This window comes from Pseudorasbora parva, chromosome 16 (assembly GCF_024679245.1).
Source record: "Pseudorasbora parva isolate DD20220531a chromosome 16, ASM2467924v1, whole genome shotgun sequence".
NCBI lineage: Eukaryota > Metazoa > Chordata > Actinopteri > Cypriniformes > Gobionidae > Pseudorasbora > Pseudorasbora parva.
Window position 1 is genome coordinate 14,583,635 of NC_090187.1, and position 22,245 is coordinate 14,605,879.

General features: G+C 35.5%; 1 protein-coding gene across 1 annotated transcript; it reads left to right on the top strand.

The window, feature by feature from the left end:
* Positions 1-486: 486 nt before the first annotated feature.
* cenpn (centromere protein N) lies at positions 487-21,674 on the top strand. Its single transcript, XM_067419337.1, has 10 exons — positions 487-765; positions 1,064-1,109; positions 5,990-6,049; positions 7,168-7,241; positions 7,351-7,524; positions 7,716-7,817; positions 16,495-16,549; positions 18,009-18,118; positions 20,906-21,029; positions 21,261-21,674. The coding sequence occupies exons 1-10, from the start codon at positions 595-597 to the stop codon at positions 21,380-21,382; spliced, it is 1,038 nt and encodes a 345-aa protein (XP_067275438.1). The 5' UTR covers positions 487-594; the 3' UTR covers positions 21,383-21,674.
* The last annotated feature ends 571 nt before the right edge of the window (positions 21,675-22,245 follow it).

Sequence of the window (22,245 nt, forward strand, 5' to 3'; positions counted from 1 at the left end):
CTGTCTGTCAATAATAATTTTTAAAAAATCCAAACGTTGAGACTGCTTCAGTCATAGATATCTATACATATGGCTTCAATAACAAATCTGTGAATTGCTAGTCAGTTGGCCATTTAATAAGAACGATATGACTCTGTGCACAATTTAAAATTTTAATCTAACAACAAAATAGGGAGTTAATGCAACACAACCATGAGCAAATAATGTACATTAGATGTGTAACTGATGCTTTATCTTTATATTGTAAGTTAGTGCCGCAGATAATCATGGGAAATGTAGTTTGATCGCACAGCTAAAATAAGTGTTTTCTGACTAGCTTCATGGTTTTTCTTTCTGAACAGAACACTAAAAGCGCACAAACTAAACGGCGTCGTCAACATTCGCAATGACTCGTAAGTACGACAATTTAGACATGACCATTTTAGACAAAAATGGACAAATATAAATGCACATGACAGACTTTTATGTCATTACCCGCCTGCTGTTGACCGGAACTTCCGGTTCAGATATGGATTTGATTTCTGGCGGTTTGTTTTGAACAACGATATGATGATGTTATATTAACTTTTACCGAAAACACATTTTGTCCACACGATGGACGCACAAGCCAGGTCCGTTCTGTATCGCACAATCCGGAGAATACCTAACAGAAGTCTAGAAAACCTTCTGAGGAAATGGAATTGTTTATCAGCAGATCAGCTGCGCGCTCTGGATTACACGAGACCCAAATGGATGATAGTTGAACATGTCATCAACTTCTGTGAGGTGAGATACATGCTTTAAATAATGATTTCATATTTAAAACATTGAATATGATACTACAGTTAACGTCTTTATTTTATATTTCCGTGTTATTGATACTGATGTCCATACTTGAAAAAATAACGTAACACGTTATAATATCAATATATAACCCTGGTCTAGCCAAAACAGTACGACGCACAGGTACACAGGCAAGTTAGATGTACATTAGCGTGACTAACAAATTATTGATCTCTCTCTCTCTCTCTCTCTCTCTCTCTCTCTCTCTCTCTCTCTCTCTCTCTCTCTCTCTCTCTCTCAGGAGAACAGACTTAGCCTCAAGCACATCACTAATTTGGAAATGATCTGTGAGTGAAATCTGAAATGGCCTTTTTTTCCTTTAAACATGTATTAGTATTTAAAGTGGTCATGAATTGAGATAATGGGAATTTATTTTATCCTTAGACATAGAGGTTATTGCAGAACTCAACTTCTTTGTTGGGTATGGATATGTAGAAATGAAAGGGATAGTTGACACAAAAATGATAGTTTGATGTTTCTCGCAGAAACCGATCGTTTCCTGTCTTAAGACATCAATGTGTTGCAATGAGCCACAGGGTTTAATATGGATACGATTGTCGTGTTTTTACTCATCAAATTGAGACCCCATTGACATGCAATATACGACTGGCAAACAGCAATGTTTGGAGTTAAAAATCTTCATTTGTGTTCTACTGAAGAAACAAACACACCTACATCTTGGATGCCCTGGGGGTAAGCAGATAAACATCACATTTTCAGTTTTGGGTGAGCCATCCTTTTAATCTCCAATCTCCTCCTGAAAAAAAGTGACATTGGTACCTCAGTGACTACTTTTCTCAAAGAACTGTTCAGTCTCAGCTGTCAATCATGACGTCAAATCCCCCATTTTTATAGCATCCAATAACTAACTAAAACCAAACTTATTTTAAAAAACAAACACTTGAACTTACATCAGCGTGATAGAGCCAGGGCCGTGCAGAGACCCTTGGAGGGGCAGGTGCTCAAAGTATAAAAGGGGCACATGGAACAAGGCTTTTAATCGGGCTGTGCTCAAAACATCAATACAGCAATATATTGTGACGCATTCCTTTCTTATACGCGTTTCAATACAGATGTTTCTGTATTGATATGGCAGCAAATGCTGTGATACAGTTTTGAAAAGAAACCTTTAAAAGGTCAAAAGTTAAAAACATATTTTAAAAGTAAAAAAAAAAAACGATTAATAACTCTGGGATTAGAAACTGTTATACTAATGATTCTGTTATACAGAATAGTAAAGAACAGCTGTTACAGTAAACTGTAGGTAGGACATGGTCATTATTCAAAATCAACGTGGTCCGTTACGTACAGTACAGAATAATTTTATTTAACGTCATGTCAGTATCTGTGGCTATTTTCATGGCAAAAACTGAATTACAAATATAGAAGAGTTACATTTATGCAATAAAAATAAAAACCAAGCAAAAAAAAAAAAGCAATATTAAACAAGATTTTTAACATTAACTTCTAAAACCTTTTCTGGTAAAATCTTAATCTTAAATTCCTAAATAAGTCCTTTAGTGGGTTTGCTGCCTTTGCTGTTGTTGTTGCTGCTGATACTGCTGGAGTATATCTGAGACTATAGACATTAAAACAAGCGCTAACACTTTACTTGAAGGGGTGTGCGTCAGACTGACATGACACGTTGACATCAATATTTTTAATAATAAATTAAAAATAAAAATAAAGTATTATTTCCAGAGATATATTATTGAGTTTACAGGCTATAGTGATTTTTCTGTTGTAAACACTACTGTTACAGAAAAACTTTTTTTTTTCATATTAAAATTAGTGCTAAAATTATATTTTGATATTGTAATAATTTCAGTCACTTTCCAAATTAATGTAGAAACAATTTAAAGACAACATATAGTAAATATGTGCTGTATTGGCATCTTTTTATGAATGAAGGCCAGTATCACTGATACTAATGTCTCTATGAAACATTATGACATTGCATTACAGTAAAAATGAAGGCTACCAATTTCAATATTTATCAGGCTTTAAAAAAACAATTAATTTAAGTGAACTTAAAAACAATCTTTATATAAACCTATTATAATAAATGTTATATTTACCGGTGGCCTTTTAGACAGAAAACGTAATAGTAACCTTTCTGAACTGCACAAATAAACTACACTTTTCTCTGTGATGAACATTATTGGCATGAACATGATTGAAACCTGTTCTGAATTTATATAACGTTATATTTTTAATGATAATAAAAAACAGATATAGGCTAATTCAGAGGATGAAAAATCAGTATAAGCCTTTACCAGTGTTTTTTAAATAAATACTGGAATAAAAATAATAGGTTAAAGTATATATACTTTTTAGTAAAATAACAAAGACAAGACGGTGTAACTGTATGCCCGTGAATCTTTTCTCCCTCTAACAGCAAACTAACATTAACGTTACTTCTACAAGCTACACATACAGGAAACAGCAATATAAACAACAGCTCCATGCTCTCTCCACGTCGTAAAATGATAACAAATAATTTAATAATAATACTAACTAAACAAACACTTCGCTGAGAACAACACTTAACGTTACCGCTGTATTGAAGAATCCGCTTCTCAGTCCACTCTCCACTGGCGCGTGAGAGATGAGGTCGTCAGGTGAAAGGTCATCATCATGTGATTCATTTTATTGTTTAATTTATTTAATTTTAGGGCAGGCCTTCACAAAAGGGCCTTTAATTATATATATATATATATATATATATATATATATATATATATACACACATATATATATATATATATATATATACACATATATATATATATATATATATATATATATATATATATATATATATATATATATATATATATATATATATATATATATATAATAGTGTTGTTTTTTTTGCCTTGACAAAAAGGGCACTTTGGGCATCAAGGCCAGTGTTGTCATAAAATCCAACAGTAGATACGTATGTCGATCCCTTTTGACGGACTAAAATCTAAATTAGCCTATATTTTATCATTAACACATAACTCAGAAACTACTACTGTTTAGTTGCTTACAGATCGCTCACTCGATCCTTGTAGCTACCGTCACCTTCTTCACCATCTAAGTTGAAACAATAGTCATTTGACAAGGCTTCTAGTCAATTTGTTAAAATACATTTTTGATAACTGAAGTATGATTATTTTGCAGCGGGTGAGTAGTAAACATGACACTGACTGTTTTGAGTGGCTTCTACATTACTTTGTTTGGCTAAATAAATCGACTTTTAAATCAGTACTCTACTGTCTGCTGTAACGTTACTGTACAAACAATATATTAACTCGCTACCCAGTTCAGTTCGTGATTCAAAGTTGAGAAGCTATCGTTGCCATGATGGATGGTATAGATGTGTTAGCTGTCATTGAGCAGCAGTGCAGTAAAACAGCCAATCAGAGCAGAACTCCGATTAATATTTATGACCCTTCCTAATAATTCAAAAACAGAGCATTACATCCTAGGGACAATTTCTAGGGTTGTAAATGGACCTGTAAAACCGCATCTGGACAATTTTTGACCTAAATAAGCCACATACCCTCTATTTAGATATTAGAGAATAATTTAAAATATTGTTTCAAATCATTCTAGGGCACCTTTAGATTCTTGTCAGTCAGTGTTACTAGCCATTTTTACTAGATTTCTACAGGTGACACTTTCAAGTGGTCCAAGATACTATAATAGTGAAACGTCATTATTTGATTTGATATTTCAGACATGGAGATATCATCCGATCTAACATTCTGTCTCTGCAGAATCAAATCAATGCCTACTTCTTCATCATCATGTATTTGGCCCTGTTAATATTGTGTTTATCAGTTTGACTATCATTTGAATAGTTTTGCCTCTTGTGGCCTGTTTCTAAAGTTACAGTATAGTGAGAGAACATTAGCGGGACATGACTATGAATCAGAGGAAGACTTAGTTTTAATCTCAATATAACATACAATGTTTTATGAAATGGGGATAGATTGTTTCTAAGTATATCAAGCCAGTATCTTCACATTGTTTCTCTTTTAGTAGCATAAAAATAATTTAAATTGTGATTCAATAAATATACAGAAAGCAATCAAAGAACCATCCCTTTCTAATCGCTAGAGCTGTTAATTTCATGGAGCGAGTTTATCAGTTCTGGACTCCACCAAAGCCTCGATTATAATCAATGAAGCTGTCTACAATTTTTTACATCATGTTTGAACTGTTCGTTATTATGAAAATCTTCATGAGAGCAGAAATCGAGTTCACTGCATTCGTGCGCTCAACAGACATGTCTGTCATCGGCTATAATGTTTCTCGTTGCAACCTTTTAATGCTGTAATAATAAAAACACAGTAAAAAAAAAAAGGAAAGAGTTCCACACGTAGACCTGTCACGATAATTACTTTTTGTTTTGCGATATTTCGTCACAGAAATAATTGCAATAAACAATATTATTGTCATTTTAAGACAGTTTTATGCCACTGAATATATAATCCTAATATAAACATAATAATGCAAGTAGACCTACACGCTTTCAAATGAAAACCTTTTAATTCTTTAGATCATGGAAATTAAGGATAAAGAAAATATTATCCTAAATAAAATTAAAAAAAAGTAAATAAACATTTTCCCTTGTGAAACAGCTTTAACACTCGTCAATCTGCGATGACATTTACATGTTCACCGGAACAGAGGATTTCATTGTGGCTTTGAAATAGTCCATTTGGGCTTATTCTTCCAAAATGTCAGTGGTTGTCAGGAAAACAGTATAACTCCTCAAATGGTGCCTTTTTTTCACGTGTCGATGACCACTCTGTGTATGAAGGAACTGCCCGAGAACCACTCTTGACTCTGTCACGGAAAACATGAAAGCACAATCGAGTAAAATGTTAAATGAGTAAAACATAATGGGCAATATATTGCATCACTAACTTTTTTTTGAAGACACGCCCCTTCAAATAGAGTTTAAATCAGAGGGCTAAAATGAGGGTCGAAAATAGCCTTTTATTTTTAAATTATAACATTTTGATGTAAAATTCATAATAATATAAGTGCACCTCAGGAAATATAAAATAAGAAAAATTAAATGCAGTTCATGACCCCTTTAAATTACCATTTGTAATGTAATTACCTAATGCTAGGCCTCATACCTAAATTTGACTTTATTTCCCATTAGATCATATAGAAAACCCTGATCAAGGCACCTGGCATGCACATCAGCTTACTGAGCCACAAGGTAACAGGTTTTATGTATGCTTATTATTGTTAAATTGATTTTGAAGGAATGCGCATAGAGCAATAAGGAGTTAAATAAGGGGTTCGTTCCCTCAAAAATGAAAATTGTGTCAGTAAATATTCACCTTCATTTCGTTCCAAAGCAAACCCGTGAGACCTTTGTGCATCTTTAGAACAAAGATATTTTTGATGAAATCTAAGCTCTCGGATCCCTCCATAGACAGCTGTTTAATTATCACTTTCAAGGCCCAGAACGGTAGTAAAGACATTGTTAAAGTAGTCCATGTGAACACAGTGGTTCAACCTTACTTTTATGAAGCGATGTGAATGCTTTTTGTGCTTAAAACTAGGGGTGGGCGATATCTCGATATTTAAAATATATCTATATCAATATTGTTTATATTGCATTCTGATTCCGCCAATTTGCTTGTTTTGCCTCCTCTGTGCATTGCTCGACTCGCTGGGGCTGGGCTCGCGCGCCTCCCGCCTCTTGCTTTTGTTTAAATGTCACAAAAGCACTTTGTTCCTTTATGAACTGACTACCTCTTTGCACTTCAATAAAAAAAAAAGGAAGAATTTGTGGTATTTGGCATATTTGTTTTTGCTGTAGTTTTTGGGGGGTTATTTTTCCTGTAAAGATATCGAGATATATGTTTTGCTCCATATTGCCTAGCCCTACTTAAATACACACACACCTCCACCCCAATAAAATATATATATTTTTTTAAATAACGATTTTGGTCAAAAATGTATTCTCATCTGTGCCAGTCTCCTACTCTCTTAACATAGTAAACACAGTGCAGTTCTTTCAAAGCGCTTCATCAGAGAACGGATTAACCACTGGACTAGGTTTTCACATGGTATGTCTTTACCACCTTTCTGGACCCTGAAAGTGGTTATTAAATTGCTATCTACGAGGAGCCAGAGATCTCTGATTTTAAAAATATCTTAATTTGTGTTCCGAAGATTAACAAAGGTCTTGCGGGTTTGGAATGACATGAGGGTGAGTAATTAATGACAGCCTTTTCACTTTTTGGTGAACTATCCCGGTTGTTTTGAGTACTTGTTTAGATACATAAATAATTGTCTGAAATCATTTTTTTTTCCTTTTCTCTACAGATGATGCCATTTGTGTAGAATTGACACAGTTTAAAGAGCAGTTTAAAGCACATTTGCATGGGGTCATTCGGCATGTAATTACAAAAATTAATTTGGCATTCAAGCTTTCAAATATATATTTTTCTAAATAGCATAACACTCAGTAGTCTTGTTAATTAGAATCTTTTGATTTTACTTTTCAAGATTTCCATTAAGATGAAGAAACATGAGGATGAGGCTATATGGATTCGAATTGCCTGGGGAGACAACTTCAGCAAACCAAACCACCTTAAGCCAACTTATGTTGTGCACCATCTGCACACTTCCTATGTGTTCATATCCAACCTCATGGCCAAACACAAGATCTTTCTATGTCAGGTGACTTTTGATCCATTTCCATTTTGCTTCCTTTGCCATCTTATTTGGTGTGACATACTGTTTTAGGATAACTTATTTAAATTTGTAATGTATAACCAGATGCTGATGCAGCTTAATACTTGACAGGTTTAATCCTTAAAATTTTCCCATGCAAAAAATAAAATCTCAGTGTTGTTTATTCACTTTCCTAGGCATTAGTAATAGCCACAAAACATGGCTCTATAAAGGATGGCCACCTGAGCACCAAAAGTCTCACTGCAATGAGGGACTTGCTTCTGAGACGTTATCAACAGGTAACCCCATCAGGACACTCCAACTGGCAGCTTCTGGGTCAAATCATCATATTAGTAATTTTTATATGGCTTGCTGATCTATTGATTTTAAGGCTGTCACGATTCCTTGAAAAACTTTGAGTACGCGGTTTTACAAAATCCTCGATTGTAATTTTGCTGGTGTCGAGTAACCAGAAAACGCTGGAAGTGGCCCATTCCACGGACGAGAATCCTTCAACCGCATTATTAGACCACTTTCTAAGCCTACACAATGTATTAAAACCATTTAAAATATAACAGCATTGTACTATTGTGAATTCACAAACACTGCGATTAAATGAAATATGCTCTGGGTTTAATAGCCTAAATGTAAGGGTATTGCAATATGCTGAGTTTAAATTTTGTATTAGCTCCTACACAAAGCTTCCGCAAAGAAAAACAATTCCAAACTGCTTTAAGCCTTTATCTATTGCTGAAAATATTTTGTTTTAACATATATGTTGAAATTAATGCTGAAAGGTAGCCGCACCAAATCTAATTTGCCGCGAGTGTCGTCTAGCAACTCTCAATTCACTTCTGAGCTGTAAACGCCAAACTCTTGTTGGGCCAATCACATCGTGTATAGAGTCGGTAGGCAGGGCTTAATATAATGACGGCGAGTTGCGCGTGCTTCTAGTAAACACAGAAACTGGTGAATGGTGTTCTTTCGAATCAGCTTTGACCGCAACTCTGGAAGACTTGGAGTTAAGCTTTTAATTGAGAAAAGAACAAAGAACGGCACTGAAGTCATTCTTAAAGGGTTACTTCAGCGATTAGCATATGGCTTTATATCAGTAGAAACCCTGGAGTATGTTCAAATGATTGTGCTTTCCCCCCTCATATCCCCGAGACGAGATTTATGCATTTTATTTCTGGAAAAATTCCTCCTATGATGCAAATTGACAATATTTGCATCATAGGAGGAATGTTTGGCCAAAGGCTAAAGACTACAGCCACCAGAGGGAGCCATTTCCGCATGTTTTGAAATTTAAGACCCTTATAAAGTATTAAAAAGTCTTATCACGGCTTTATAAAGTCTTAAATTTTGAAAGTATTTTGTTCAAGCTTTGTCAAAAGAGTTTGACTCAAAAAAGTATTTATGAATATATTTATTTTCATCCCCATAAGTATTAAAAAACAACGGGGCGCTCAGTCTGAGATCGGCTCGGAGCGCGCGCGCCAGGGATGGACATTAGCACCGCCACCAGCCAAATGCGGCTGATTTTGAGTTGTGGCGGTAAACTCGCTTCACCTACCGAGCTGTTTCACCTCTTTGTAAACTTTGTTCAATGGATGCGAGTGCTGCCGTATGTGTGCATATGACCAGTCGTTTTCTCCGTCATCACTTGCGTGAAGACGTGCTGTAAGAGCGCGTGCTCTGAGAGAAGATCTGACGCTGTGCATCATCCGAGAGCGCGCGCTCGTCTCACAGCGCGCAAATATTGAGTTTTCTTTCAAGTCTTGCGCTTAAAACGGACAAACTCACACAAGAAGTGTCAACATGTCCATCTTGAGTATCCAAGCAGACATAGTCTGAATACGCCTTAAGTGAACTGTATAGTATGCACAGTCGAGAAAGACGAGCATATCCCTGCATCAGATCTTAAAGGCGCAGTAGCCTTTACTGCTGCCTGAGTGATGTCCTTATATTTAGTTTGACATTAAACACTGCTCTTGATTGAATGGCTTTTGTAAGTTTAATAAGGATGAATCTTTCATTTAAACAGTTAAATATGCACTTATTTTACATTTGATTACTTTATTCAATTTCTGTACCTTTCTGCAGGCCATTAGGCCTGTGCATTATTATTTAATGTAGACATGAGTGAGGTCGAGTTAAACATTCTAGTTTGAATTTTATTTTTCGGTTTTCGCCTTTGGTTTCTTCTTTTTTGTTTTGGCCAAGAATTTTGATTTCGTTGCATCCCTACTGACAATGTTCTGCTCGGTATGTTGTCAACATGCTTCAAAGATGCCAAAACTATTAGTTTCATTCTGGGGACTAAAAACCATAAAACTGGAAGCCATAAAAGACCACAAATCTTTGTGAAAATGTCAGTATTTCATTGAGACTTGAGATTAAATAAACTACTTAAGTATTGTAGAGCTTGTAGTATTAATTTGTTAAAAACAAAAAAGTGGCTGGTAAAAACATTGAGTGGTAGACTTTGAAAAAAGTTAATTTCCATCCCTGGCGAGTGCTGTCTACGGGTGACGTCATGTATTTTGCGAAATGCGCAGTTAGGTAATGTGTCGCCCTCCATACGTTGTAAAACAGATATGCAATATAAACTATACAAAATTGGCCTATGATAGAGATTTTAAACTGTTTATTAAAGGTTTGTTGCCGATTAGAACTTGAAGTGCGATGAGGTCTTAAAATATTTTGAGAAGGTCTTTAAAAAGTCTTAAAAAGGTCTTGAAATTAACTTCAGGATTCCTGCATATACCCTGTTACAGCACTCAGCTCGCAGCTACAGGCACTCATTTAAACGGAGCTATGGTGAGCAATGTAAGTGTTTTAACTTCTCAAATTAATTTCTATAAAAAAGTTTAGCTTGCAAAGGCATGAACTGAAACGCGCCAGACTGAACTCGCGTTGTGAATGTATGCCATGAGTGTAGTCGCGATTACCTCAGCTCTCATCACGAGAGCTCATCAGCTCATTTATCTGACTCCTGCAGTTAGTGCTCAGTGCTGTGATACTCGCGCGGCGACTCACTCATTATATTGAACAGACACAGTCTTCTCCAACTCAGTCACAGTAATCAAGTAGGTGGCTTTGGGAGTGGCCTCGTAGGGCAGTGAAGCATTCTGGGAATTGTAGTCTTTCATCCCCATGAGACAAAAATACATTTTCTGTCTTTTCTCAGTCTAGAAGGCGCCAAATTCAAAATTAATTTCACATTTCTACTACATTGAGGACCCAGTTTAAATACAGATTCATTTTCCCAGCCCCTTTGAAGTACCCCTTTAAGAAGGGAAGATGTGTTCGGAGTTTTGCCGACCGGATACGTAGAAAGTTTAATCTGTCAACGAGCTCTGCTTCACCTTCGTTGCTCTGGTTGGTTGTAGCTCTATCCAATTGCGTGCACGCCGTGCAGAGGGAGTTTGAAAGACAATCGTTTATCCCGCCCCTCGGATTGAGCCCTGTCAATGGTGAGTTTCCAGACCAAACATCTTGATGTGGGTCTGGCTTGTCAGGCTAGCTGAAAGGCATAGTTCACTCAAAAATCAAATATCCCAGCCCATGATTTACTCAAGCTTAAATCATCCTAGGTGTAAATGACAATCTTCTTTTTATATTTAAATTATACACATTTTATTTAAAAAGTTATTTAAAAAGTTTATATTTATATATCAATATTTAAAAAGTCCTGGCTAATCCAAGCATTATAATTGCAGTTAGTTGAAGCTCTGTTTTTGAAGTCCAATGTGGTCCACACGGCTCTGGGGGCTTCTGAAGCGAATCGATGCCTATGTGTGAGAAAAATGTCCATATTTAAAACTTAAAGCTGTGGCTAACCGCCTTCCGTTGAAAAAGTGTTTGAAAGTGCATTCTCGCAATTCAAGATGCTTACACTACATCTAACGACCGGAGGCACTTTAACACTTTTCCCATAAATTTAATACGGAAGACAATCGGCCAAAACTTTAAATTATTTTGAATAACTTTAAATATACATTTGAAATATAAATATTTTTTTACACAAACTCATCGATTTGCTTCAGAAGGCCTTTATTAACCCCCAGGAGCTATGTGGAGCAGTTATTTGACGGTGCATTTTTTATGGACTTCAAAAACAGAGCTACAACTACTGCCATTAAAAAGCTTGGATTAGCCTGGACTTCGATTGTAATCGTCTGAAAGAAGAATTTTATATACACATAGGATGACTCGAGGGTGAGTAAATCATAGGCTAACTTTCATTTTTGGGTGAACACCTTGAAGTCTTTTTACATTGTAACCTGTGGTGGTTAATGGGTTAGTTCACCCAAAAATGAAATTGATGTCATTAATGACGCACCCTAATGTTGTTCCACACCCATAAGACCTCCGTTCATCTTCGGAACACTGTTTAAGATATTTTATACTTAGTCCGAGAGCGTATCCAAGTGTATGCACACTTTACTGTCCATGTCCAGAAAGGTAATAAAAACATCATCAAAGTAGTCCATATGTGACATCAGTTAGTTAAAGCTACACTGTGTGATATTTTCTCCCATCTAGTGGTGAAAAGGTATATGACCATCCAGTGTATAATAGTTTCTGCTCCTCTCAATTTCGATTTCGTTTCAACTCCTACGGTGGCCGATTTAGTCATGGCTTTCAGTTCGACCTCTTCGGTGAGTGTTGCTTCAACTCAAGTGATGAGGTAATTTTTGAAAACTATTATAATTTGCAGTTATTTAATTTACCAAGTGATCTATGATCAAATTAATCTATGTAAAATGAATAATAGTTTTACGTTTTCGTTATTTTTAACCAGTTCATTGCTAACATCATCAGGTTCCCAGACGAATGTAAGCTCTTAGTAAAGTAACTTTTATCAGTGCTATCATTATTCTGTATATTGTACAACACCACTAGCGTAAGGCAAACAAATTATAATGCAATTAAAATATTAATCTCATGTTATCCGTCATAGAACACGGATTTATGTTATAAGGTAAACAATACTTTTTCATCATTGACGCGAGGAAAACTATCCTAGACATCGTTCTAGTGTTATGCACAGCACACCATGATATAATTAGCCAAGCAACAATAAAACATCCAATATACACAAATAGGCTGAATTAATATTACCTGTTGAGAAGAAAGCAGGAAACGTCGGCGTTCTTTTAAAAATCGTTGCTCCTCATAAGCTCTTTCCATCTTGGAAAGGCCACTCCAATATTTACTTTTGTCTTGTTGATTTGCCCGTTGCGTTGCCGTCTTAATTCTCTTTTCCGCTTCCTTGGCGACTCTGATACATATCCCGCAATGTTACTAGGTCCCCGACCCGAGTCGAATTCGGTAATCAATTCCGGGACGTGGTTGCTTTCACACAGAAGGCGACTTGGCAATGTTCCGGGAATATTGCGGGTCCGACGTGCCGTGTGAAAGGGGCTTAAGAGTGATCCTCCATCATCATATAGTCATATAGCAGCCTCAAGCAATCCTCCTCTTCACATTCGACACGGTGCCATCGAGTGTAAAAACGCGAAAAGCGAAGCTTGAATTTACGGGTGTGTCCCTCTTTGGCAAATGTACTTTCAAGATGGAGGAGCAACATGGCGACCGCCATCCGAACCCTCAACACTTATGTATTTTCAATGGTATATTATAAAATTACGAGAATACATTATTACTTGAAAGAAGTAAATATACATTAATGAGTACATATATTTTTGAAAGAACTAAGTGATTTTAGCTAAGAATAAACTAAAAAAGTTACACAGTGTAGCTTTAATTAGAATCTCTTGAAGCATCGAAAATACATTTTGGTACAAAAATAACAAAAACTACAACTTCCGCATTGTCTTCTTTTCCACGTTTGTTTTCAAACCTTAAATAACGATTCAAACAGTAATGGATCAGCGTATTGATTCATGATTCGGATTTATACAAATGTGCATTTGGTATTAACGGTGGCCCAGTAGTGCAGCTGTACTAAATTAAATCACAACACAGCGAAATCGCCACAAAACAATGGAAACAAGCCATAACACAACGAAATCTCCAAAACAAAACAGAAATGCTTCCGACCACAAGGGGGCTTTCGGAGTGCAATAAAGTTATCGTTTTCTTCAAAGTTTTCCTTGCCATTGTTCTATAGATTGGCCAGTCTTACAAATATATAAACACTACGTTAAAGTGTGTAACCATTGTATATCGAATATGAAATATCAATTCAAAATCACCTACATGCATTATAGCTGCATATTTATACTCGAAAACATTTTTACTCGCTATCACGGTGCTTGATGCCCAAGGGAACATCTGCCAATTCCTGTTGTTGTTTAAATGTTCCAATTCCAGTGTTGTGCATTATTGAGTCAGTTATTTTAATACATCCAAGATGTGGAATTTTAACGTGTTTTTAAATGTTAAAAAAGTCATTCTAATTCATACAAATTATACGTTTCAACTGCATGGTGGAATTGGCAGATTTTCACTTAGGCATCAAGCGCCATGATGGCGAGTAAAAGTATTCACGAGTATAAATATGCAGCTATAATTAGGGCTGGGACGGTATGGATTTTTTTTTTTAAACCGCTTTTAAACCCATGATATACAAAAAAACATGATATACAAAAAAACAAAAAAAGACGTGCAACAGGCGTGGCGCCGCGCCCCCTCTCTTGCGCGTTGTGAGTGCCACACACACATTAATCTTTTTGTATAGTTTTCTCTATAAATTAAATTGAGAGTATTACTAATGCATATATGCTATTTTAAATACTGTACTGTATTCCAGATATATATAAAACGTCTGAAGAGCGAATTTTAATCTTCCACAGGGTCAAGACATTTAGGCTATGTTTGATTATTCACTGCCAGAGAAAACGAAAGTAAAACCGCTGGGTGCACGTGAACTGCGCTATTCAAATAAACTTGACGCGCCTCAAGTCTAATAACAAGCACAAACTGTGTTAAATAATATTTCGTCCTACAGTGTTTTCTACTTTACCACAGTAAAAGATGTGAACGGGTGTAGTAGACAAAAACGAAAGCAAAGAAAGGAAGAAACGTTTAATTCCCTGCAAAAAGTGCGCCGCGAGTGAAGATTTGGGAAAAGAAACAAGATGTCCCGTGGGATAAATTGGACTAACGTTTTTGAACTATAAAATGGACTATTGTTAAAATTCCCGGAAATCGAAATATCGGATGACCAGATTGCAAAACAGAATTAAAAAGCTGCCAAATCTTAAAATGGGCTCAGCCTCCCTCTCTCATTCGGCATGAGTCCAGATCTTGTTTTTATGGCTGAGATGTAACATCTGCAAATCTATTTCCCTTAAAAGCTTTGTGCTTCACCCCTGTGGTAAAAATCACGTAAAACCGCGTTTGCATAAAAAAACACTGGGTCATTATAGTTCGAAATTATTTTAAGCAGAAAATAGTATGAAAGGAGATATTAAAATGAAAAGTGCACAACTCCTGGTGATTTTGAATTTATATTTTATGTTGATATACAATGGTTACACACTTAAAGGGGTCATATAATGCCATTTTTGTACAAGTTAATATGATTATTTAGTGTCTAAATTAAAACTTGAAAATCAGCTCTGTTTTCACCAAGCCGTTTCTGTGCATGTGCATTTTATGCTAATGAGCTTTGCTCACCCCGCCCCTCTGTTCTTTAGGGGCTTTGAGTGTGAAGCGTTGCTTTGACAACAGGAGAAATTTTGACAACGCATGTTGTGTTGTGGCTCGTTTCCGTTTTATTGTGGCTTGATTCGGTTGAATTTTGGTGATTTTGTTGTGTTGTGGTTTAATTTAGAACAGCTACACTACTGGGCCACCGTAGGTATTGCATATACAGTCTGTCAACAAGCTTTGAGTTTCATAGCATTTTGTGTTGCACTGTAATCGTTTCTCATGCAGTGTTGGTTAAGTTACTCGAAAAAAGTAATGAATTTCTAGTTACTAATTACTGCTTCATTAGTCAAATTTGATTACTATACACTCTCCAAAAAGTATTTTAATTACTTATTACGAATTACTTTCTAAATCCTATAAGAACCTCGACTAGTTAAAGGATTACTTAAAAGTGATTACTTAAAAGCTATTTAGCATTGCGCTTTATAACAGTAGAATCTCTGTAGTATATTCAAATGATTGTGCCCCACCCCCATATTCCCCTGAGATGAGAGATTTATGTATTTTGTGTCTGGGGAAAAAGCATCCGATGACGCAACTATCGCAATTTTGCGTCATCTGAGCCTTTTTTGGCCAGAGGCTACACCCAGTAGTAGGAGCTATTTCCACGTTTTAAACCTGCTCATAGGGGTGGGATCTCACTCACAGAATGTAAATGCACATGGCCGCAGCTTAAGCATTCATAGCAATGCGGTCGGAGCAATGCAAGTGTTTTCAACAAATGCCTATGAAAGTTAAGCTTCCATAGGCATAAATTGACAATGCGCCAGACTGTTTGGGGGTGGGTTTCTTGAATTGTGAGTTCATTAGCCCATTATTCTTAATGAAAACCACAATGACAAATCATTTAAATAGGCGCTATTGCTCTGAAACCAAATCTTCTGCGATCATCTTGTCTGTCAGCTCCTCGCTCTCATGATGAATGAAATCTGGCTCCTGCTGCTGGTGTGCGTGACTCTCGTTCGGCTCACGTTGTATTGAGCAGATACCTTCAGTTTTTAATGGTAGGGTTTGTTCTCTTTATCATAGTAAGTATTGGGATAAAAGTGTATAGTTAACATTTTGTAAGAACTTCTAGTAAATTGCATGTTATTTTGTTAAAGTTGTCTGTTCAGAATCGTGATCTCTATTTGAATCGTGCCGATCTAACCACCCGCATCCATACGGAGAGTGACAGTTTATCTGATCATTTTGATTTTTGACAACTAAGATTGACAAATGCTTGCAGATATTTCTTACATAAAGTCTAAGCTTATTTGATAATATTTTTTGTCATATATATACTGATAGGTTTTTCCAAATGCTCACTCAAGGATCCTACAAGAAAGAAACGCTCTTCCATCACGTATGTACATGTTTTTATATTTGTCTTTTACATGCAGAAAAATCAGGAAGATCCATGTGTATAGTCTATTGTAATGTATACAGTTATGTTGCTTATGATATGTTTTGCCATAGTTTAATAAATTCCAGTGCTTTTTTTAAAAACGTTAACCAAAAATGGACATCTTCCAAAAATACAGGTCAGTAGAGCTTGTATGAGATGAGGCCACAAATAATTAAAGGCATAGTTCACCCAGAATAAATAATATACTCATATAATATATAATAATTACTCACCCTCATGTCACTCCAAGCTTGTAAGATCGTTCATCTTCGGAACACAAATTAAGATATTTTTTTATTAAATCCAAGAACTGACTCCTCCATAAACAGTAATTTAATTAACACTTTCAAGGTCCAGAAAGGTAGTAAAAACTGTTAAAATAGTCTGTGACTCCAGTGGTTCAACCTTAATTTAATAAAGCAATGATAACTTTTTGTGCGCAAAAACAAACAAAAATAATGACTTTATTCAACAATTTCATTCTGGGCTGTGTCAGTCTCCTATGCTGTTTTACATTGCAGTTCTAGCACATGCGTCATGGTGCTTACGTGCTCACATCATCGGCTGCCATAGATGAGAGAGCCGCACTATTTACAACGGAAATCAGGAGTCAGATTTAATTTGATCACGAGAGTGATGAGCTGAATGATAAGATGCCGGTGGAAGATTTCAATGTGAAATGTTAAAGCATCTATGTAAGTGAGTATAATAGTAAGTAGCATATTGTGATATTTAAAAAATAATTAATATTATTATTAATAATATTATATTATAGCAATAATACTGTATCGTGGTTTAATTAAATTGCTTCCTATGAAGAGGCAAGAGCTCTCGGATTTCATCAAAAATATCTTAATGTGTGTTCCAAAGATGAACGAAGGTCTTACGGGTTTGGAATGACATGAGGGTGAGTAATTAATGACACAATTTTGGCAACTAACCCTTTAAGATATCAACAAAAATGCTAGGGAAAAACTTGCAGCAATTTACAATGAGCTTTAGGATTCACCTTAACAAGATATTTACGGTAATCAAGGCATACACACCAAAAGTACACTAGTTTATAACCATAATGTAATAATCCAGTCAAAGGTCTAAATCTTCTAAATCTGCAGTTTCATGACTTTTTTAATCTATTTTAAACTTCATAGAGCTTCAGAAGTTAAGACTAGATGGAAATTACATTAGTGAGAAATGCAACAGTGCAGAGACTAGACAATCAGTGCGTAGATAAATATGTATTTATTCAGTATGTTTTGTACCTACAACTTTAGTGGTGTTGTTTGTTGAATAGCAAATGAAAATTTGTTATTTAACATGGTTCTGTACTATACTGTTGTAAAATATGTACTGTTGGGGAATAGGCATTATAAATCCTTCAACTTAATTATAAATAATAGTTTTGGTCTTTTTACAGACCCCTGTATTGGAAAAGAACACAAGGAACATGAAGAGATGAGACATCAGATGGCCTGTGAGGCGTTTGGACACGGATCTATACCGAAGCTAGAAACGGCTGTCTATAAAGTGAGTGTGTAAACCTCTGATCTTATATAACCGCCTTTCGATTGAATATCAGTTGTTTGTCTCATATAATTACTAGTGCTGTCTACTGATTAAAACAATACTAATTAACTGCACATTTTTCTGTCACCTAAAATTAATGTTTTTAATATATTTTTATATTGTAATAATTTCACATTTAATTTCCACATTAATTTTGTAAAATTAAAATGTAAAAAAAATGTATCTAACAAGTATTACCCAGAATGCATTGTTTTCTAAAAGTACATTAATCTAATTAGGGATGTCAATTTTCACAAATTCCCATGATCGATCGTCGTTTAAATTAACGATCAATTAATCGATTAATCGTTAACCATAATACTGAAATATGCGTCTACAGCAGTGGCTTATAGCCGACAGCATGACAGGATGTGCAATGCTGCTCAAAACGCTATGTTCTTCACCAAATGAATGAGAAGGATTTTTTTTTATCTAAACAAAGGGCTATGGGATTGTAAAATTAGTCAATGTTATTTATAATTTAATTAAATTACTTATTTGATAACTAAATATAACATGTAATAGGCTACAACACGAACGCGGCCTCAGATCTGTTATTCAGATTGTGTGGACGCACTTGCAAGAACAACGTGCTGAAACGTCACCTAAACCCAATTAATTCAAAACGATTTATTAAAATATTGTTTTCATTAATGTTATGTAATGTGACAGTCCCAATCATAGTTATTATTAGTCACGCGTTGCTGTTTGAACTGCGCGAGCTGAAGCTGATGCGCTTGATCAACACCGGTAAGTTACACTGAAGCTCTTTGCTAGCACGTTATTTAACTCAACCAAAAGCTTCCTATATGAGATTAATCAGATTTATATAAAGTTAACAAAATATTACAAATTATATATCTTCACAAAATGATGCGAATGCACAAGTGAACTGGAATTGAGTTGCTGATATTCATTTTCAGAATGGGAGACACGCTCTTCCTGCAACAACGCTCTGAACGCACCTAAACCCAATGACTTTACAACCATTTATTAAAATAGTGTTCTCATTTCTGTTATATAATATGAATGTCCCAATCATCGTTATTATGCATTGCTCTGTATGCGCTAAAGCCGAAAGCACTGAATGAAAACCGGTAGCCATCCCTGACTGAAGACATTTGCTAGTGCGTTTTACTAAAAGAAACGCATCCTATATGATTGATCACATATATAACGTTACAAAATACATTTAATATTACAAATTACTTCAGCACAATCTGATGCGAATGCACAAGTGCACTTGGAACAAGTTACATGCGCCAGTCAGAATGCATGACTCGTGTTGTGCACGCGCTCTTCCTGGATCAACGCAATGAAACACACGGCAAATAAACCCAAATACTTAACAATAACAATGTTTTATTACAAAAGTGTTTTCATTAATGTTGTGTAATATGACAGTCCCAATCAGTCATTACTAGTTGTGCATTGCTGTTGGAGCTAAAGCTGAAGCTGATCACCCACGCTTTGACTACCGCTCGCCTCTAACATTAATTATTAACCAAATGCATCCTTATGAGATAAATCAGCTATAGATAGGCCTGCACAAAATAAACACAATATTACAACTTACATTTGCACAAAACAAAAGGCTGCGATTGCACATGCAAACTTGCAGTCATGATGATGAAGGTGTAACTCCAGCTGTAAAATGGTCCCGAATAGAACTCGGGCACGCTCGCTTCATTTTTCCTCCCGTTTTGCGGTTGAGCCGCACGCACGCGCGTGACCCTGCTTAATCGATGATCGATAAGTCTTATCGATCAAATATCTTATCGACAATTAATCGATCATCGATTAATCGTTGACATCCCTAGTTCTAATGGAACTTTTTTTTACAGTGTAGGATATACAGAATACAGAAATTAAATAGTTATTGAACACCCCACAGTCTTTACTTCATACATTTTAAATTAACTATAGATGAATCCTTATTAAAGCTTTAAAATGGATTCAGTTAAGAGTGATTTTCTCTATCTTTTGTTCTTTAATTTACATTAATGACAGACATCACAGCAGCAAGTTTATTAGGCTGCTGTCACTTTAATACCTGACGCACCTCCAAAGTCCTCACAACTTTGTACATTCATTTAGACTTTATTTAACTCATTCAACTTTATTTAACTAATTAAAGACTGTGCTAATGAGAATACTTGACAAAGTGGGGATTTTGTCATACTTTTGTCTGTTTTGCAGTTTTTTTTTTCCTAGTTTTTTTCCGTTATAGCATGAAAGAGAACTCAATGCGGCCGGGGGGGTCTGAAGCGGAATTCTGTGCTTATTAGTTGTGCGTGTCATATTCACATAGTGCGGCAGTACAGATTTTTAATTTTTTTTCGTCATATCATGCTTGAATGGATGATAGCAAGATCATATAACGAAACGCATAAAGGATGGCAGGGAAAAAACGTATGCTGACTAATTGTGTTAAATATTTTTGTGTTAAAACTAAAAAAAGAGATAGCATATGTTAACATTAATTGTGACTAATAATTACATGTATGTCATTTGAATTACTTCTGAGAAACGCTGTTGATATTTGAAATCACCAAATCAAACACCAGGGTTCGTACAAGGTGCTGCTTGAAGAGTTTAAATTTAACTTTTGGAAATTGAAGTCCTGGAAAACCCTTGATAACAGCCATATTTGAAATTGCTTACTGTTCCTTTAACCACCTGTACACCTTAATGTTTATAAATGGGCTTTAGTACATTGATCCTCTGTTTTGTTTTTGTTTTTCTCAGCTTGAGACAAAGTACAGAGGAAATGACAACTACACCCTAGGTGACAAAGAGGAGTTCTTCAGAGGGGTGGTCAGGTTCTCAAGCAGCAATCTGTTAGAGTCCTTCCGCCACTGTGTTACTTCAGGTAAGAGGCATCAAAACCCTTTCCCTTGACTGAAGTCAAAATCAAGTCTCTTCTCTTGTATAGTACAGAGCACAGACGGAATATTAACAAAACATTTGATAGTGGCTTCAAAGCTTTACCACAAAGTGCATTCCATTTTTCATCAGTCGTACACAAACTTTAGAACCTAGTTTCCTTGTTTTCTCCTTCATTGCAGTAAATCAAGCATTTCTTTTATATTTCTTTTGGCAGGCATGGCTGAAGGTCCTGTCACTCCGCTGTTGTCTGCCATCACTCAAAAAGGAAGGAATTATTTTGTTATCGCAGACAAAGGCCCTGGTGTTTCCAGCCAAGCATCAGCACAGAGAGCCTGATGACAAGTGACATGAGGAAAGTTGCAGAGGAAAGTCAGTTCAGTTGGCATGCGCATACACACGAATATACTGTGCCACCTGCATCCTGCAAAGATGATAACTTTAGAGTAGATGTGTATAGTCTTGATGACATGAGTGTTGTCCCTCTTAGTCTGAGACAGCTAATGATCACTGATCCAGCAGGGGGAGACGTTTTTTTATGTTATTTTTACAATTAACGGTGGTAATACAGCATGTATTATTTTTAGCATGTCATTTTTACATGTTTTTTTAAAATAAAGTTTTTGATTATATATATATATATTTTGTAATAATTATTTTTAATATACCTGAGTAATTTAGTTATCATCAAGCTGTGCAATTGCATAAAGTTGCAACTACTTTAACCAACTTCCATGCACAAGTAATCAGGTAGTCAATATTGTATGACAGGATTCAATAATAAATGTTAATGGAAATAAAAATTTAATTCACACTTGCTATTTTGGGTTACACTTTATTTTAAGGTGTCCTTGTTACGCTGTAAAATAAAATTAACTTATTTTGTATCACAAATCCTTACAAAGTATGTGCTAACAACACATGGTTTCCTTTACAATAGTGTACAATCATTGATAAAATGTAACCGGTTACTTGGTTTTGAAATCGTCTTAAGTCATGCTTTCTTCCATATAAAAGATTAGAGAAAAAATGTCCAAATAATGCATCGTGGACATTGTAACCCAACTGTTGACGCTCCAGAAACCACACGATCACAATGTTAAGCTATACAACTAGTGGGTGAAATCAGTTTCTCTTTAAGAAACACCTTAATTATAAAAGTATCTATGCTTATTCAACATTATATTTCTTTTTTTTCTCTT